Below are 18,749 nucleotides of genomic sequence, written 5' to 3'. Positions count from 1 at the left end.
AAAAAATACTTCTGTTGGTTGACGCAGTAATCGGCGATAGGTATTTGTCGTTTGGCGCAGTGCAGTGGTTAAAAAGAGATCATCCACAAGAGTTAATTCTCCCTACTTACAAATATATACAGGTATTATCATGTGTGTATATATAGGCAGTTCTAAACTTAGGCTATAAAAAAATATACTTACTAGAGGTGTGGGGCAGAATGTGCCTGAGGGATGATAGCTCTGCTTGGGTGAGTGATCGAGCATCTCCAACAATGCACGAGATCATGCCATTGGATGTATTGCTGCTGCTGCTGTTATTAATAAGTGTGCTGCTGTTGCTGCTGACCGCTGATTTGTGGCTACCCATATGAGCACACTCTTCATTCTGAAATAAAATATTAAAAAATTTCATACAATATAGGTGACGAGTTGTTTTCAGGGTCCAGTGCCATAGGCTCAGATAAAAGCAGTGCTGCAGAACCGAGTGCAAGCGGCTATAGAGGTGGCCGATATGAGGATTTGCTGCCTCAGTCACATGGCGAGCAAGCTCCAGCGTCTTGCAAGGCCCAAGGACAACGACAACAGTGTGCCCTCACACTCAGAAGTACATGGTAGGCCTATACTATGCAAAAGAGCCCCATCTCCTACCACACGCAGCTCTAGCACAGGATGATAAAGCCGTGTTGTTGGTGCCCGTGCTGGTGGCGCTCATGCTGGTGTAGGCTGTGGTGTTGGCACTAAGACAACAAGCACGGGTATACTCATGTGGGAGGATTATGACAATTTTGTCCCACTTATACCAACATTTGATAATACCAATGTTGGTGTGATACCCACATTCCCCCACACTGGTGATAATATGCCTGAAATAGTTTATTTTATGGCCTAATTCAAATTCAAATGTTTATTCAGGTAAAGTACATACATACAAGATGTGATACAAATATTGATGAGTTTATAGATAGAGCTAGTACATACAATACCTAAAGCCACTATTATGCAAAGCGTTTCGAGCAGTATAATTGAATTATACTGCCTATATACTATATAATTATAATTTAATTAATTATTTAATTAATTAATTTAATTAATACTTATTATTATTATAATTTAATTATAAATAATTATATACAATGGGGCCTCGACTTACAATGGTAATCCGTTCCCAGAGATGGATTGTAAGTCGAAATATCGTAAGTCGAAGCGATTTTTCCCACAAGAAATAAGGGGAATTGAATTAATTCGTTCCCCACCCTCCAAAATATTAACTTACAAATATATTTTATACTGAATACAATGTTTTTTTCTAACTACAATACAGGACATAAATTTATCTTACCTTTATGGAGGTCTCTTAATGGCATATGGAAGATGGTGATGAGGAGGAAGGAGGAGAGGTGTTACTGTTTGGAAGGGGAGTCCCCTTCCATTATCACATCAGGCAGTGATGACTTTTCTGGGGTACACTCTCTCTTACATTTTGCCTGCATACCACTAGGACCTGGTTGTGGTTCACTGCTTGTTTGTGTCACTAAAAATCTTTCCAGAGATTTTTGTTTTTCCATGTTTTAATTTTTGTCTGTAGTGATGCATCACAGTGTCATTAAAAAGGTTAAGGCAACGGCCTACTGCACCGTGATTTGAGTGAGTCATTTCAGCAAAAGTTTGCAAATCTTCCCATGCTGCACACATTTTCTTAATTAATGAGGAAGGGACATTCTGTGCTGTCTCCTCCTCCCCTGAAGAAATTTCTTCAGCTGTCTCTTGTTGCTGCTCCTTGTGAAGTTCTTCGCTGTGTTCCTCCACCAGCTCGCAACACACAACACTTGGAACACTATGAATGCCACTTCTTTTTCTAAATTTCTCAAACCATTCCCCTGCTCGCCTTAAACTCTTTTGCATTTGCATCACTTCTTCCAGGGGTTTTCTTTAAAAGGTCTTCATGCAATTTTCTTGCCTTTTCACAAATGATGGCCTCTGAAACTGTATCACCTGCTAACTCTTTGCTGTGTATCCAAATTAATAATAATTGGTCAACATCCTCAAGTGTTTGTGTTCTATGTTTCGTGATTATTGATACGCCTTTTGCCACTTTAGCACTCATAATGTCCTTTTTCTTAGCCAGTATGGTGGATATCCTTGACTGAGATTTATTGTACTGCCTAGCTAGTATCATCTTCATCACACCATCTTCATATTTACGAATGATCTCTTGTTTCTGCTCTATGGTCATCCTTATATGGGTTTTCGTATGTTGAGCCTTACCACTGACTTTCCTGGGACTCATGGCGTGATATAAAATAATTACTTTAATGTTCAAAATGCAAAAAATCACCACAAAAATGGAATTTCTTATAGGCGTGATCGTCACTATGCGGGCAGCTGTAGTAAACTGAGGCAGGTCCGCCGCGTGACCGGGAACCAGGCACTTGGTCGACCCAAACGTGTACCAACAAATATCATTAGTCGACGACACCATCGTATGTCGAGTCGCACTTTTCGATGAAATTTACATCGTAACTCGAAATTATCGTAAGTCAGGGCAATCGTAAGTCGAGGTGCCACTGTACTATAATTAAAATTATACTTAGAATTTTATAATTATAATAATTCGGGCATTGAATATAATTCAATGAGCTATTCATGCAGCATCTTGTTGCAGAGACAAACTTATATGCAGTACAACTCATTACATCAGGAACTTTACCTACCTTCCGAATGATACATTCGAAAGACACGACTATTGAAGAATGTAATTTTAGCATTGTGCATGATGAAACATACAGAAAAACAAGTAATCCAGGATTATTGGAACAAAGACACCCTTGTTCCATCCCCCCTTGTTCAGAATATACCACGTCACGTGATAGGGTCTGACGCTTCTCAGATGCCTACACGTCGAGAACAATGATAACAGACACGATAGACTGTGGAAGGTGCGAAAAATATTAATGAAGTGAGAGAAAGTTCTGTGACTATCTTGTACCTGGACAGAATGTTGTGATTGGTGAATTGTCAGTTCTCTTCAAGGGACAATTAGCATTCAAACAGTACATCCCATCAAAGCAACACAGGTTTGGACAAAAGTTTTTCATGTCATGTGACTGAAATTTGAATGGTCATGGATACAATATTATATTCTGGTACAGACGTTGACATACCAGCTCAAGATCCACAAGGGTCCTTTGAGTGTGTCATGAAAACACTCATGGAAACATTGCTGAACAAGGGGCATATCCTGTACTTAACAATTACTATACCAGCCTCTTGCTGACCAGGTTTCTCCTTGAATATGATACTGGCATCTGTGATACTGTCAAGCCGCACAGGAGAGAAATGCCAGCTAAGAAAGTGTGATAAAATGTAATCTGTGCACTGGAAGGACAGATGCGAGGTGAATATATTGACAACTATTCACAAAGGTGTATTGGTGGACAATACACAAAGGTGTATTGGTGGATAGTGACAAAGTGAACTTTGCAACACATGTGAAAATGTATAAACCTAATTGTCATAGACTACAATATAAATATGAGCTTAGTAGCTAAATGTGACAATATGATTGGTGCTGTCGAGTGCATAAGAAAATCTGTGAGATGGACTAAGAAATTTTCTGGAGGAGGCCCTTCGGCTCCCCGGAGCTATCCAGGCTGATATAAATATTATTAGACTTTGGTATCAGTGTGAATGGAGTTCATAAGCCTACCTGGGACCATGAGCCATAACCTGGCACCCCTCAGAGAGGTATGAAGAGCAATGGCCTATAGAATTGCACATGTGATTTGGAGCATTCTATGTCTGCCATTGACCGGGTCAGCCACCCAAAACAAACCCCCTATTCTGGTTGAAACTACAACTAAAAGTGAAATGAGTGGACAGAACTCCCCAAAGAAAAAAAGAAAATGAGCATGACGTCACCACTTGCCACGCCACTGTCTGCGCAGCTCCCTCCTCCCCATAAGGGGAAGGGAAGTGGGAGCCCCAGACCCACCCACACCTTCAGTTCTTTGGCTGATGTGAATGGCATTGGTCATTGTGGCTCTGGCTCCTGATGTCTGTCCTCTGCTCTGTACCTTGTGTGACGAGGAGTGACCGCCAAACACCAGCGAGCCACTCACTGCCACTCCCTCCCTCAACACCACCTCACTCACCCTCATTCACCTCCTACAATACTCTTTCTGTATTTATTCACTATACACAGACGTTATATATACGTATTTACATGTTTTGTTCACCATAACTGTACATCTAAGCTTGTATGGTGAGTAAAGGTCACAAAGACGTAGCTACTCACACAGTCCGCTGATCGGCGGCCGCCCTCAAGGCCAGACGCACTAATATTTGTCCTTCAACAATACTGTTTGTGGTGTTATTACGCTATATACACATATTATATATAAGTATCTACCTGTTTTATTCACCATACCTGAACAAATAAGCTGGTATGGTGCCCAAAGACTATTGTGGTCACCAGTAAACAACATGATAAGTCGTGCAGACGACGCCACCGCCCTCACCAAAATGGCGGCTCCCAACCTACTCCTCTTGCTGTTTATACCCTATATACACACATTATATATAAGTATCTACATTTGTGTTCACCATATCGAACCACTCAGCTGGTATGGTGAGTGCAGTCAATAAATGGTGGCCACACACAGTCAGAAGACGACGCCACAACCCTCCCTCCCACAACCTTACGCCTCCCTCCATGGAGCACAGCGCTAAATATCACCACAATCCTGCTATTATCAGAATTCTGGTCAGTTTTATCACAGTCAGGGGGCTTCAGTAATACTATCACTGCTAAATAATAGCAGTATCATATATATTATGGTATTTGTAGGCGATGCTGTGGTCACAAGCTGAACAGCGGTGCTGTGAGCTCGTGCTGCGTGCGCCAGCCTTGGTGGCTTGCTCAATACTGAGCTGTAACACCCAAGAATGTTGGCCTGGATTTTTTTTCTAGGTGGCATCTGGCAACTATCGGTCGTGGCTGTACTATAGCTGCCCCTATCCCAGGCGGGGAGTTTAAATTATATTGCTAGACACGAAATCATATATAAATGATGTGCGCGGTTTCGGTTTTGTCACTGATATCATTTATATATGATATGCGCGGTTTGAGGGTTAAAGACATATAAATAAATTATTGGGGAAGGTGTATGAAACCTGGCTGGGTGGCTGGCTGGCTGGCTGGCTGGCTGGGTGGGTGGGTGGCTGGCTGGGTGGGTGAATTGCTAGCCAAGCCAGCCCAGCCCAGCCCAGCTCAGCCCAGCCCAGCTCAGCTCAGCTCAGCTCAGCCCAGCCCAGCCCAGCCCAGCCCAGCCCAGCCCAGCCCAGCCAGCCAACCAGCCAGCCAGCCTGCCTGCCTTTCCCTCCCTCCTTAATTCTCACTACTTCCCTCCCTTCCTGCCTCCCTCCTAGCATCTCTCCCTACCTCCCCCGCCCTCCCTTTCTGACTAATTCTCCCCCTCTCTCACTGATTCTCCCCTTTCGCTCATACTGCCTCCCACCTAAGCGCCCCCATCCATCCACCCACCCACCGGTCAGCCATCATTGACGCAGTGCGTGCATTTGGAGCCAACATGGTGCACAGATGTTTCTTGATTGTGCAGATATGTAAAACAAAAGCACAGAATGAACATTCCAGCCTTATGACAATTCCAAATAATAGGAATAATAGGCCTGTGAATCTGTGAAGTCACAGTGGGCAAACTGAACCATCTCCCACCCACCACCACAAGCCGGCGTGACATTTGGCGGACCCCTTCCTACCCAAACTTTGTTCGGGTAGCATGACTCCCCAACCTCAATCGGGAAACTGGAAGTTTCGGATAACTAAAGTTCGGAAACCAAGTGGTGCTCTGTATAGGCACTAGTACTGCTTCTGATATAAGGAAACAAAAAGAGCAATACCTGAAATACATTTCAATCAGTGAGAGTGAAGGTGCAAGCACTAACAGAGGGTGTGGTAGAAGAACTTTGAAACCTTCAAAGCAGGTACAGTTGGATGATGCTGTGTATAAGTGGTTTGTTCAGCACCGCACAGCTGGCGTGACAATTCACGGCCCAGTAATAAGAAAGGCTGCAAGCAGGTTTGCAGCAAACCTTGAAATAAAGGATTTCCAAGCAAGTGAAGGGTAAGTTGCAAGGTTCAAAGGGAGGCACAATATTGTGAAGAGGAAAATTGTTGGTGAAAAACTGAGTGCAGATACAAGCAGTGTAGAACCATTTAAACATAAATTAAGAACATACATTTTGTTAAATAATTTATATTCGTGCAATTGTTGGCAAATCCAAGTAACCAAGAGCCTTGCAACATTGCTTGGACAGAATGCCTGTGAAATATTATAACTCAAAGAATTATAACTCTTTCTTTCTTGGTTTCATGATATGCTCTGTAAGGAAGTTCATGACCATCAAGTTAAGAAACTCAAAGTGAGGCCAAGCAAAGTTTGGCTCTGCTGTTGCTTGGTTGCCTTCCCACCCCAGAACTGACACGTTAACCTCACATGACGGCAATATAATGTGTATGGCACCTCCTCCTAATACAACCTCTCTCATTCAGCCTATGGATCAGGGAGTTATTTGTGCCATGAAGACATTGTACACCAAAAAAAGATGCTCAGCAAAATTTTGGTGGATTTGCCTCTCGAGAAAGATGTGGAACTCGGGCATTGATAATAGGGCGAAACTAACCCTTGAGAATTTGAAGAACTATTCTATCAAGGAAACCATCTAATAACTGGGCCAAGGTGTGGAGTGAAGTAAAGGACTTGACTTTAAAGAATTCCTAGAAAAAAACCAGCGTTGAATGTAATGAAACGCCATTTTCTGGGTGAGACCAGGAGGCTCTCCGGAGCTTTACCGGCTGATATGCTAATGTCAGACTTTGGCATCAGTCATGTGTATGGAGTTCTAGGGCCTACCAGGGACCACGAGCCAGAACCTGGCCCCCTCAGAGAGGCAAGGGGAGCAATGGCCTATAGAAACCCCCGTGTGGTTAGAAGCATTCTATGTCTGCCATCGACCGGGTCAAGCATCCAGAAAGGTAAGCATTCCAAAACAAACCCCTATTCTGGTGAAAATTGCTACCTAAAGCCGAACTAGTGGATAGAACTCTTCAACAGAAAACAAGGAAACTAGTATGACGTCATACGTCACCGCGCCGCTGTCTGCGCAGCTCTCCCCCCCCCGGGAGGGGGAAGGGGGAGCCCCAGACCTCCCACGCCGGCTATCCACCCATCAGTTCTGAGGCTGGATGTCAAAACACGCGAAAAACACCGACCGAAGGGAGGGAGGGTTGCCGGGGAGCCTCCGGGTCTCACCCAGAAAATGGCGTTTCATTACATTCAACGCTGGATTTCTGGGGGGAGAACCCGTCGGCTCCCCGGAGCTAACTACCCACAGAGGAAGGTCAAAGGGACAGAACCGGGAGGCGGACACCACGCACCCCCCAAGGAGGCGAGACAACCTGGCAGCAAACGCCAACCCAAGGCGCCACAGCCCCGAAAATCCCGGGAACAACACGAGAACCACGAGCAGCAAGGCCCCTGCACAAACACCAAAAATCCATGCCCGAAAGATCGCAAGGCCACGTCGCCCAGACAGCAGCGAGAGCAGCGAAGCCACGAACGCCACAGGCATGAGGGAAGAACACAGGCAGCTTAGCCGCAAGAACACGGCTGACCACCCGGGACACTATCACCCGCGAACCGGGAAGAACAGAACCGGATCAACGCAAAACGCGCTCTGGACCCAAATGCCGTGGCACGCAAACAACAGCGGAGGGCCGCCACTGAACACAAAAACGACACCCCCCCCCCCCGGCCCGACCAGCGAAGCACCAACAAACCCTGGACCCCTCCAGAATGCAGCAGCCCCACCCCGCGCCAGAAAAAATGGAGACTGCTACCACCAAACAACCAAAACGCTAAAACCGAAGGAGCAAGAAAACTCAGCGACTCGACCCACAGAGGCAAAGGCCCAAAGGAAAGAGCCGACGAAAAAACACACCGGAACCGAAGGGGCACTACCAACCGAGGAGAAGACAGAGCACGCTGACCAGATACCAGGATGGTGCAAGCGGCACACGAACAGGCCGGAGGTGAAACGACGCACAAGACAGCTGACTAACGGTGCAGAAGCAACACCAAGACCGAAAGCAAGCTGAAGCGGCTCCGCCTGCGCCGCACGAAAAAAGGCGACAGTATGTGGCAAGACGACGGCCCCTAACCCCCACCAGAAAACCAAGCCGAGAGTAAACCAAGCTAACAAGAGTAACCACCTAAGAAGGGACAGGAAAAGGAAGGACCGCCAAAATACCCCATACTGCCGCCAAGAGAAGCACGCAGGTGGGACACCTACCACGAAGCCACCCGACCACCAACCGGAGGCGAGACCGCGAGGCAGAGACATAAGCAGCCCCGACAAGGCCCCTCCGAGCCCAGGAAAAAGGCAGAGCCGCGAGAAGATCTCGGGCGCGACCACCGAAACCCAGATGGCACAAGGAGATGGAACGTCTGCCGAACAGAAAAACTCCCCAAAGTATGCAAGCCCGCCAGGAGTTCAGAAACGACGAGTCCGACGCGAGACATCGCAAGACCCAAAAAAAAAAAAAAAAAACTGGCAGAGCAAGCTAGGAAACCAAAGAAGGCGGAAGGGGCGCCGCCAGAACAGTACCCGAACCAAGGGGCACGAACAACTGCAATAGACCGAGACAAAGAAGCACATCACAGGACACAGGCTGACCAACGCCTAAGAACACACGCAGAACATCCCTGCTGCAGAGGAGGCAGGAAGAAAGAGCAGAAGCACAAAAACCCCAGGAGAACAACCAGGGGTGGACAATCAGGCAGGGACAGAAAAACCCCCACGCAATCCCCAGGCACAAAACGGCAGCAAAGTGCCACTCCACAACCGGACACAGGAACAAGGACACGCCACCGTGAAACTACGGTACCAAAGCACACGTGCAGCAGCAGCAACAGGCACCACTGCAACATGCAACATGTAAATAGCAACTCCCTTCTGCAAAGGCAGAGAACGGAGCAGGCAGAGAACGGAGCAGGCAGACCCCAGACAGGGCCAACGGAGACACGACAAAACTCTGCAGGCCCAGAAACCTGCACCAGGCGACCGACGGCAGAGAAACCCCGCTCGATACCTGCTGGATGAGGTACTGGGAGCTCTTTTACACCTGATGCCCGGCCCAAGGCCAGGCTAGACCGGCCAGAGGATGGCCCACCAGGCAGCTGCTAGGAGCAGTCCACCGGCCCACATACCCCCACAACCAGGACGGGCCGGAACTGCCATACGAAAACAGGCTAGTGCGCCCTGGAAGTCCACGGATGAACCAGCAAGAAGGCTTATGCTCGCAAGTAGGTCGTATAACAAGCACAGACCACTGATGGTAATACAGTGTTCCCCAAAAGTGCCAACAGCACCACTGCACTCCACTGGTACTATCCCGCAAGTTCTACCAGATAGGCGGGACCCAAGAGCCAGAGCTCGAATCCTGCAAGCACAGCCAGGAGCCTTACCAGGTGAGTACAGAACCAACCCTACAACCCCCACACCTCACAACATTAAAAAAGGAGGGTCCCCTGAATGACACCAGCATGGGTTGGACATGCACAGGAGGGGGACAGGAAGGGTTGATAAAGGGACAGTCACTGGTGTGCGAACGGTCTCAGTCGTACAAAAATATACCTAAATAAAGACAGGTATATAAACAACACCGCACCCAGCGCCCAGCCAAAAGACGCCAGACCGCAGAAACTCACCTGGCGAATGGTGGCACGAACTTGACACGACTCAACCGTGCCCAGAAGAACCTGGGAGCACCGCCAGGTGAAGATGCCAGAGCCGAACCCTGCCGGACCCGCAGGAGAGCAGGGAGAGGCGAAGGAGGCGGTCCACACCCATGACACAGGGAAAACCGCTGTGTCCTCCCCACAACTGGGAACCAGGACACCCCCGGCGCGAAGGGGCACATACCGCAGCCAGGGAGAAGAACGAGAGGCGAAGCACTGTAGCAAAAAGGGCACAAAACACCAGCACTGAAACACCGCCCAGACCAAAACAAACTCCACGGCGCATGTGCATAACACGCTGGTCGAACCGCACACCCTCCCTGCGGGAAGGCGCCAGCCAGGACTACTGCACGAGAAAAGTAGCCAAAAGAGGAAGCAGGAACAAGAAAACCGGCCAAAGAAGCAAAGAGCCCAAAAAGGAACCCAACCGGGCGACAAGCAGCCCAACCGGGCAACAAGCAGCCCAACCGGGCGACAAGTAGCCCAACCGGGTGACAAGCAGCCCAACAGGGCGACAAGCAGCCCAACAGGGCGACAAGCAGCCTAACAGGGCGACAAGCAGCCCAACAGGGCGACAAGCAGCCTAACAGGGCGACAAGCAGCCCAACAGGGCGACAAGCAGCCCAACAGGGCGACAAGCAGCCCAACAGGGCGACAAGCAGCCCAACAGGGCGACAAGCAGCCCAACAGGGCGACAAGCAGCCCAACAGGGCGACAAGCAGCCCAACAGGGCGACAAGTAGCCCAACAGGGCGACAAGTAGCCCAACAGGGCGACAAGGACGAGGAGCCGACAGACGTTCCAATAATGCGGGAAGTAGCGAAAAACCTTCCCGTACCCTCGAGAACACAGAAGCCAACACTAGTCCCAAAGGCACACGAAGGCGCAGGCGCACCCGAGATCAGAAGTCACGCAGAACCCCATTGAACGGGGAAACATGACGAAAACACCGTCCCAAAAAGGGGTGGGAGGAAACATCCACCCACAGGACGGAACCAACCGAGTCAAAGGCCAAGGAACCGAGCCCGGGAAGAGGCCGACGCCCAACAGCACGTACGGCGAGTGGGGAGGAAAAACCCCACTCCGCGAAACCACAAGCCCCGCCTAGAGGGGGATAAAAAAACCCCACAGGGTCCAACGGGGCCAAGGCCCCCCAAGTCAGCCCCTCCCCAGCCCCGGGAACCTACACGACAGGCCCCGGGGCCGAGCCATTCCCCCAAAGCCCCGGCCGTACCAGAAAACCGGGGCAGCCGAGAAAACACTAATGAAGGGAGCCCACTGGCAGACTCGTACAACACGGCTGGAGGAACAGGCACAAATGCCCCCGTCACTACCCCAGAATGGGAAGTTCCCCGAGACTGCCCGAGTCTCAACACCATCAAAAACCCCGCCCCGAACCTACAGACGGTAAGGAACCGGATGCAGGCAGGAAGGGTGATCCAGGGGAAAGACAAGGGGGCGTGGATGGAACCGAAGCAACCAACACCCCCAAGTCCCAAAACGAACTACAACGGGGCAGCCCCGGGGCTCCCGGGGAGGAAACCACGAGAACGTTGCCACCACCAAGGCTCAAGTGCAACGCCCCTGCTGCCCGCACCCGCTTTGTTAGCACAACTGGGTAACCGAGCCACAACGAGCAACCAAACTCGCAGGACTCCGGGTCGAAGGTGTCACCGACCCCACAGGCAGCAGACGGAGGCAAAACAGAGAGTCACCCAGAGACAAAGGGTGAGAGCAACCCTCAAACTCGCTGGAAGCGAGGGGGGGACTCTGGGGTCACATCCATCAGACCCGCACGCCCCCAGGGGTTTTCCAGGGTCCCGAGCGTTTACTTTAAGAGGACTCGCGCTCAGGTAATCCCAGGCAGGGTACTGCTAACCGGCACCCAAAGCTACCGAACAACTTTCTAAGAGCTGAACCCCCAGGACGTGTACACTCATGGGGACCTAGCAGGGGGCACCACCAGAAAATACTCAGAACACAAGGGACACAAGGGGCAAGAACAAAGGCAGACCCCCCCACCAGGTAGATAAACAAAAAGAAAAAGAAAACCCCACAAGAGGACAGTGTACCCAAGCGGAAGAGAGCCGGCTGCTATGATTGGTAAAGACAAGCTGCACAGTACCCTGCGCCCCACCAGTGCAAAAACTGCCCCTTACTCTAAAGCGAACAAGGGAGACAGAACACCCGAGCACACAAAGAGCGGCCGAAAACCAAGCAGTAAACGGCCAAGCAGGGGCAGGACCCAAGGAACTTGTGGAAGGTGGCCCCAAGCCCCAAGGGCAGTACTTACAGGGCACCTAGGGAAGGGAACCCTAGGCGCATGCAGCCCGAGTACTGAAGAATCACTCCCGGCTCACACACCACCTAGAAAACAGACACCACACTCTAGGTACAGTGCTGAAACAACCACTGGAGCCGGAGCACATAACCGTTGCCTATAGCATCAGCCGAAGAACTGATGGGTGGATAGCCGGCGTGGGAGGTCTGGGGCTCCCCCTTCCCCCTCCCGGGGAGGGGGGAGCTGCGCAGACAGCGGCGCGGTGACGTATGACGTCATACTAGTTTCCTTGTTTTCTGTTGAAGACTTCTATCCACTAGTTCGGCTTTAGGTAGCAATTTTCACCAGAATAGGGGTTTGTTTTGGAATGCTTACCTTTCTGGATGCTTGACGTGGTCGATGGCAGACATAGAATGCTTCCAACCATACGGGGGTTTCTATAGGCCATTGCTCCCCATGCCTCTCTGAGGGGGCCAGGTTCTGGCTCGTGGTCCCCGGTAGGCCCTAGGACCCCATACACATGACTGATGCCAAAGTCTGACATTAACATATCATCCGGTAAAGCTCCGGGGAGCCGACGGGGCTCCCCCCAGAAAACTCCTCATATGTAAGGTCAACAAGGAGGAGGATGAAAATATGAATCCTGAAGGATTTACAGATACAATCCAGGGAATGTTCAGAAATGCTGGCAAAAATTTAGAAAGATAGAATGTGGTTGATTGGCTTCAGAGATGCTAATGACCCAGGATATGGTTTGATGAGTGAAGAAGAGATTCTCCAGTCTCTTACTGGTGAGGTCAACGAAGAGGCGTAAGATAAAGAAGGCAGTGAGGAACCAACACCACAGAAAACAAAATACAGTTTACTCATGTCTTCTGTTGACATGTTAATTAATTTGTCATCCAACTGTGCTAATCCAGAAGTTAGAAACATATATCAGTACCTGAGGCAAACCAAAGAGCTGATCATAAAAGAGGCCAATGAACACGAAAGGCAAGCTAAACTTGTTTCTTATTTTGTAAGAACAGCTAGGTAAAAAACTTCATGCAGTGAGGCATCACAGGCTGTAACACCCATGACCCCCCCCCCCCTTAGAGTTCTCACTCAGGGAAGCCTTCTCTAAGAGGTCAGCCCAGAGGACCTCCAGATATCTTGTATGTTGATTAAAAAATTCCTGGGTTAGTCTTAGTCAGCATAGTTTCAAGTATATAATATTTCATGATACTCTTGTCAAACATTGCAATGGAATTAGACTCCAGATTCTTATGTGTAAACATCCATGAATCTCCCCCTTTTGGCCAGGTCAGAGGTCAGTCACACATGTAATTAATAACTCCTCTCTTGAAGAGTGTATGGTGAATGTCAAACAAGCTTAATTGAAATATTTTTAAGTGTTTGTGCACGTGTGGCCAACTTCTTACATTCACGGTGTAGGTAGCAACAGCAGATCTCCCCCCTCCCCCCTGTGGGGGTTGTATATAGAGGTCCTGTAGAGACTTAGTTGAAAGAGAATGCGGGACACCGGGATCGAGAGCGGGTCTGTGAAGAACATCTCAGCCAGGGAGAGACAGAGGTCTTAAGGTAATGTGTGTGATCTCTGAGGTTTTGTTCCATGTCCAAATTTCTTAACTTTTTGCCAGTGTTATAGTAGGATTTATAAGTGGTGATTAGCATAATTTTGTTCTAAATAAACTCATGTTAAATTTCCCGTCTGTGTCAATTGTTGAATCCTCTTAGCCTTTTGGATATAGTGGCTGACAACCGTTTTTGTAATTAATGACAGTCATAGAAAGTACTCTCCAAGTCAAGCAATGTTTCTTGCCTCGTTGCTTGATATAGTCTCAATGGTCAAAGGCAGATGGTGGCAGCATATTTAATCCTGTGTAGCATTTCCTTGTTGGCAGTGTACCTTTTAGTTCCGGTGTAACCATCATATGTCAGCTCATAACAGTGTTACCAAGTGCAACTGATGGGGAAGTGTTACTCAGGATAAGTAGTGTTTACATTATTAGTTTAGTATCCATTATAGTGGTGTTCTATTTTAGAGCAGTGTTACAGTTTCCTTATAGGGGTGTTACAAGGCAATCCAAGCACCTTCAACCAGTGAGGCCTCACAGGCAATCCAGTGCCTTCAACCAGTGAGGCCTCACAGGCAATCCATGCACCTTCAACCAGTGAAGCCTTACAGGCAATCCAGTGCCTTCAACCAGTGAGGCCTCACAGGCAATCCAGTGCCTTCAACCAGTGAGGCCTCACAGGCAATCCATGCACCTTCAACCAGTGAGGCCTCACAGGCAAGTCAAGCGCCTTCAACCAGTGAGGCCTCACAGGCAATCCATGCACCTTCAACCAGTGAAGCCTTACAGGCAATCCAGTGCCTTCAACCAGTGAGGCCTCACAGGCAATCCAGTGCCTTCAACCAGTGAGGCCTCACAGGCAATCCAGTGCCTTCAACCAGTGAGGCCTCACAGGCAATCCAGTGCCTTCAACCAGTGAGGCCTCACAGGCAATCCAGTGCCTTCAACCAGTGAGGCCTCACAGGCAATCCATGCACCTTCAACCAGTGAGGCCTCACAGGCAAGTCAAGCGCCTTCAACCAGTGAGGCCTCACAGGCAATCCAGTGCCTTCAACCAGTGAGGCCTCACAGGCAATCCAGTGCCTTCAACCAGTGAGGCCTCACAGGCAATCCAGTGCCTTCAACCAGTGAGGCCTCACAGGCAATCCAGTGCCTTCAACCAGTGAGGCCTCACAGGCAATCCAGTGCCTTCAACCAGTGAGGCCTCACAGGCAATCCAGTGCCTTCAACCAGTGAGGCCTCACAGGCAATCCAGTGCCTTCAACCAGTGAGGCCTCACAGGCAAGCCAAGCACCTTCAACCAGTGAGGCCTCACAGGCAATCCAGTGCCTTCAACCAGTGAGGCCTCGCAGGCAATCCAGTGCCTTCAACCAGTGAGGCCTCACAGGCAAGCCAAGCTCCTTCAACCAGTGAGGCTTCACAGGCAAGCCAAGCGCCTTCAACCAGTGAGGCCTCACAGGCAAGCCAAGCGCCTTCAACCAGTGAGGCCTCACAGGCAAGCCAAGCGCCTTCAACCAGTGAGGCCTCACAGGAGAGCCAAAAGCTTTCAACCTGTGAGGCCTCACAGGCAATCAAAGGGATTGCATTTTATCTTGAGGCCACAAGCTGTGGGAGTAGGGCGTCTCATCTTGGACCCCCAGCTGTGGGAGTGGGGCGTCTCATCTTGGACCCCCAGCTGTGGGAGTGGGGCGTCTCATCTTGGACCCCCAGCTGTGGGAGTGGGACGTCTCATCTTGGACCCCCAGCTGTGGGAGTGGGGCGTCTCATCTTGGACCCCCAGCTGTGGGAGTGGGACGTCTCATCTTGGAGTAACCTTTCAATCATCGGGTCTTCTAACATTAGGATGGTGTTCCACACCCTGGAGGCATGGTGCTGTATTCTGGTGTTTAGTGGTTGTGTGTTCTGGAGTTCATGGAGCTCCTGGATTGTCTGGTCATATGGTGGATGGTGTTTTGCTGCTCTCCTTAGTGCCTTATTTTCCACTGCTTGTTGTTTGTGCATGTTAGTATTCTTTAAAATGTGTAGTGGTACTGGAGAACATTCTAGATGCGGCCGGACTGGAGCCTTGTATAAGTGTGGCTGTATGTTTGTACTAAGGCTACGGAATCTTCTTAGTTTTCCCAAAGTTGTTTTTGCTTGGATTATTCTCTCATATACGTGAATTTTGTTCACTGTGTTGAACAAGATTGTTCATTTTATAGCACTGCAAAGGCTATATTGTCGTAGATCAGGGCTATAGCTATATGGGTCCCTCTGTGGTTTCTAAACTCCATGTTGTCTGGTGTTATACCTTTGTTCTTCTTCAATGTACTTCACAAATCTCTGGTTATTATTTTTTGGAATATTTTGCTTGGTACCTTGAGAAGAAAAATGGGTCCAAAATTTTCCGTTTGATTTGGGTGTTTTCCTGCCTTAGGAGTTAATCTGATAGAGGCATTTTTTAAGTGGGGAATAGTGGGGGGGAGGAAGGGATAGTAATGGGGGCATGAGGTAGGGGGGGAAAGGGATGGTAGTGGGGGCATGAAGTAGGTGGGGGTACAAGGGAAGAAGTGGGGGTGGGGGGAAGGTAGCTCCCAGTGGATGCAATTATACAGTTGTTGCCAAACTACCTCAAACCTTTCCTCAAACTCATTTCTTCATTCTTCAGAGGAAAGCATGTCATTAAAACACTGTGAATCACTCCGCTTCATTTATGGCAGCTGCCGCCCCATGGGGTGGCACCCCATGATCCGAGATTGCTTTTTATCAATACAGGCACTCTTTGTTTTTGTCTCTGGTTAAGTAGCTCTGGGGAGCCGAAAGGGCTGCCCCCAGTAAGCCAGCGTTGTATGTAATGAAGCACCATTTTCTGAGTGAGACCCGGAGGCTCCTCGGTGCTATCCGGGCTGATTCATATGAATGTATTAGACCTGCCATCAGGCAAAGTGAATGGAGTTCTTAGGCCTACCGGGGACCACGAGCCAGAACCTTGTGCCTCAGAGAGGCACAAGGAGCAATGGCCTATAGAAACCCCCCTTCCCGTGTGGTTGGAAGCATTCTATGTCTGCCATCGATCAGGTCAGGCATGCAGAAAGGTAAGCGCCCCAAACCAAACCCCTATTCTGGTTAAGAAATTGCCACTGAAAGCCTAATTGGTGGACAGAACTCCCCAAATGAAAACAAGCAAACAAGCCTGCCGTCACCTGGTTGATACCTGGCTAATGGGGTTCTGGGAGTTCTTCTACTCCCCAAGCCCGGCCCGAGGCCAGGCTTGACTTGTGAGAGTTTGGTCCACTAGGCTGTTGCTTGGACCGCCCGCAGGCCCACATACCCACCACAGCCCGGTTGGTCCGGCACTCCTTGGAGGAATAAATCTAGTTTCCTCTTGAAAATGTCCACGGTTGTTCCGGCAATATTTCTTATGCTTGCTGGGAGGACGTTGAACAACCATGGACCTCTGATGTTTATACAGTGTTCTCTGATTGTGCCTATGGCACCTCTGCTCTTCACTGGTTCTATTCTATATTTTCTTCCATATCGTTCACTCCAGTACGTTGTTATTTTACTGTGTAGATTTGGTACTTGGCCCTCCAGTATCTTCCAGGGGTATATTATTTGATATCTCTCTCGTCTTCTTTCTAGTGAGTACATTTGGAGGGCTTTGAGACGATCCCAATAATTTAGGTGCTTTATTGCGTCTATGCATGCTGTATATATTCTCTGTATTCCCTCTATTTCAGCAATCTCTCCTGCTCTGAAGGGGGAAGTGAGTACTGAGCAGTACTCAAGACGGGACAACACAAGTGATTTGAAAAGTACAACCATTGTGATGGGATCCCTGGATTTGAAAGTTCTCGTAATCCATCCTATCATTTTTCTGGCTGTCGCAATATTTGCTTGGTTATGCTCCTTAAACGTTAGGTCGTCAGACATTATTATTCCCAAATCCTTTACATGCTGTTTTCCTACTATGGGTACATTTGATTGTGTTTTCGTCACCACACCACTGTCTGAGCATCTCCCTCCCCCCCTTCCCTAGAGGGGAAAGGAGGAGCCCCAGACCCCTGTGCCAGCTATCCACACCCCAGTTCTGAGGCTGGATGTCAAAACACGAGAAAAACCACCCACCGGAGGGAGGGAGGGATAGTTCCTAGTGAGCCTCTGGGTCTCACCCAGAAAATGACATTTCATTACATACAATGATGGTTTTCTGGGGGTAGCCTCTTCGGCTCCCCGGAGCTACCTACCCAAAGACAAAAACAAGAGGGTCTTACCCAGGAGGCGGTCGGCACTCGCTCCTCAACTTAAAGTCGAGACAACTGAATGTAACCGTCGACTCAATGCAACACAGGCCTGACTAGACCCCAGGAACATTGACAAGGTAGCGAGCAGCTAGGACCCTGTTCGACCTCCCAAAACCCCATGCCCGAATGTCAGCCCAAGAAATGTTACCAAAGATGGCAGCCAGCACACCAAACTTACGAACATCGTGGGCACGGGGATAGACCGCAGGCTGGCTGGATCGAATAACCCTGCGGACGACCTGAGAGACCCGAACCATTAAACAGGGAAGGAAAACCAGGGTTAACCCAAAGTGTGTCCCTTGCCATGGAGGCCGTGCCGAGCAGGTAAAGGCAGAGAACCTCGACTGGATACAACACACGATGCACCCCCCCAGCCTGACCAACCAAGCATCAACAACCCAAGGACCCTTCCAGAAAGCAGCAATTCTCATTCTTCGCCAGAAAAGAAGGAAACGGCTGCAAACGAACAAACCTACCACAAGGACTGAAAGAGCAGAAACTCGTGCTGTAGGAGAGCATGAAGCTCCCCGACCCGATCCCCAGAGGCCAATGCCAACAAGAAAAGAGCCTTGGAGAAACAATCCTGAACCGAAAGGGCCACTACAAACCGAGAGGAAGAGAGATATGAGAGCACCCTGTCCAACAACCAGGATGATTAAGGCAGCGCATGAGCAGGTCGGAGGGCAATTCTCATTCTTTCTCCAGAAAGCAGCAAGTCTCATTCTTCGCCAGAAAAGAAGGAAACGGCTGCAAACGAACAAACCTACCACAAGGACCAAAGGAGCAGAAACCCCTGGGCTGGAGGAGAG

At 49.2% G+C, this 18,749-nt stretch overlaps 1 protein-coding gene across 1 annotated transcript in view; it reads right to left on the bottom strand.

The window, feature by feature from the left end:
- Window positions 1-18,749, bottom strand: part of LOC123763349 (uncharacterized) — a gene marked incomplete in the record, with an annotated part of 345,009 nt that overhangs the window by 27,169 nt on the left and 299,091 nt on the right. Inside the window, 1 exon segment of the mRNA XM_069303180.1 lies at window positions 184-367. Within this exon segment, the coding sequence (XP_069159281.1) occupies window positions 184-367 (184 nt within the window).

Source organism: Procambarus clarkii, chromosome 49 (assembly GCF_040958095.1).
Source record: "Procambarus clarkii isolate CNS0578487 chromosome 49, FALCON_Pclarkii_2.0, whole genome shotgun sequence".
NCBI lineage: Eukaryota > Metazoa > Arthropoda > Malacostraca > Decapoda > Cambaridae > Procambarus > Procambarus clarkii.
The sequence above is the reverse complement of the archived record's forward strand: the minus strand, read 5'-3'. Positions and strand labels throughout refer to the sequence as shown.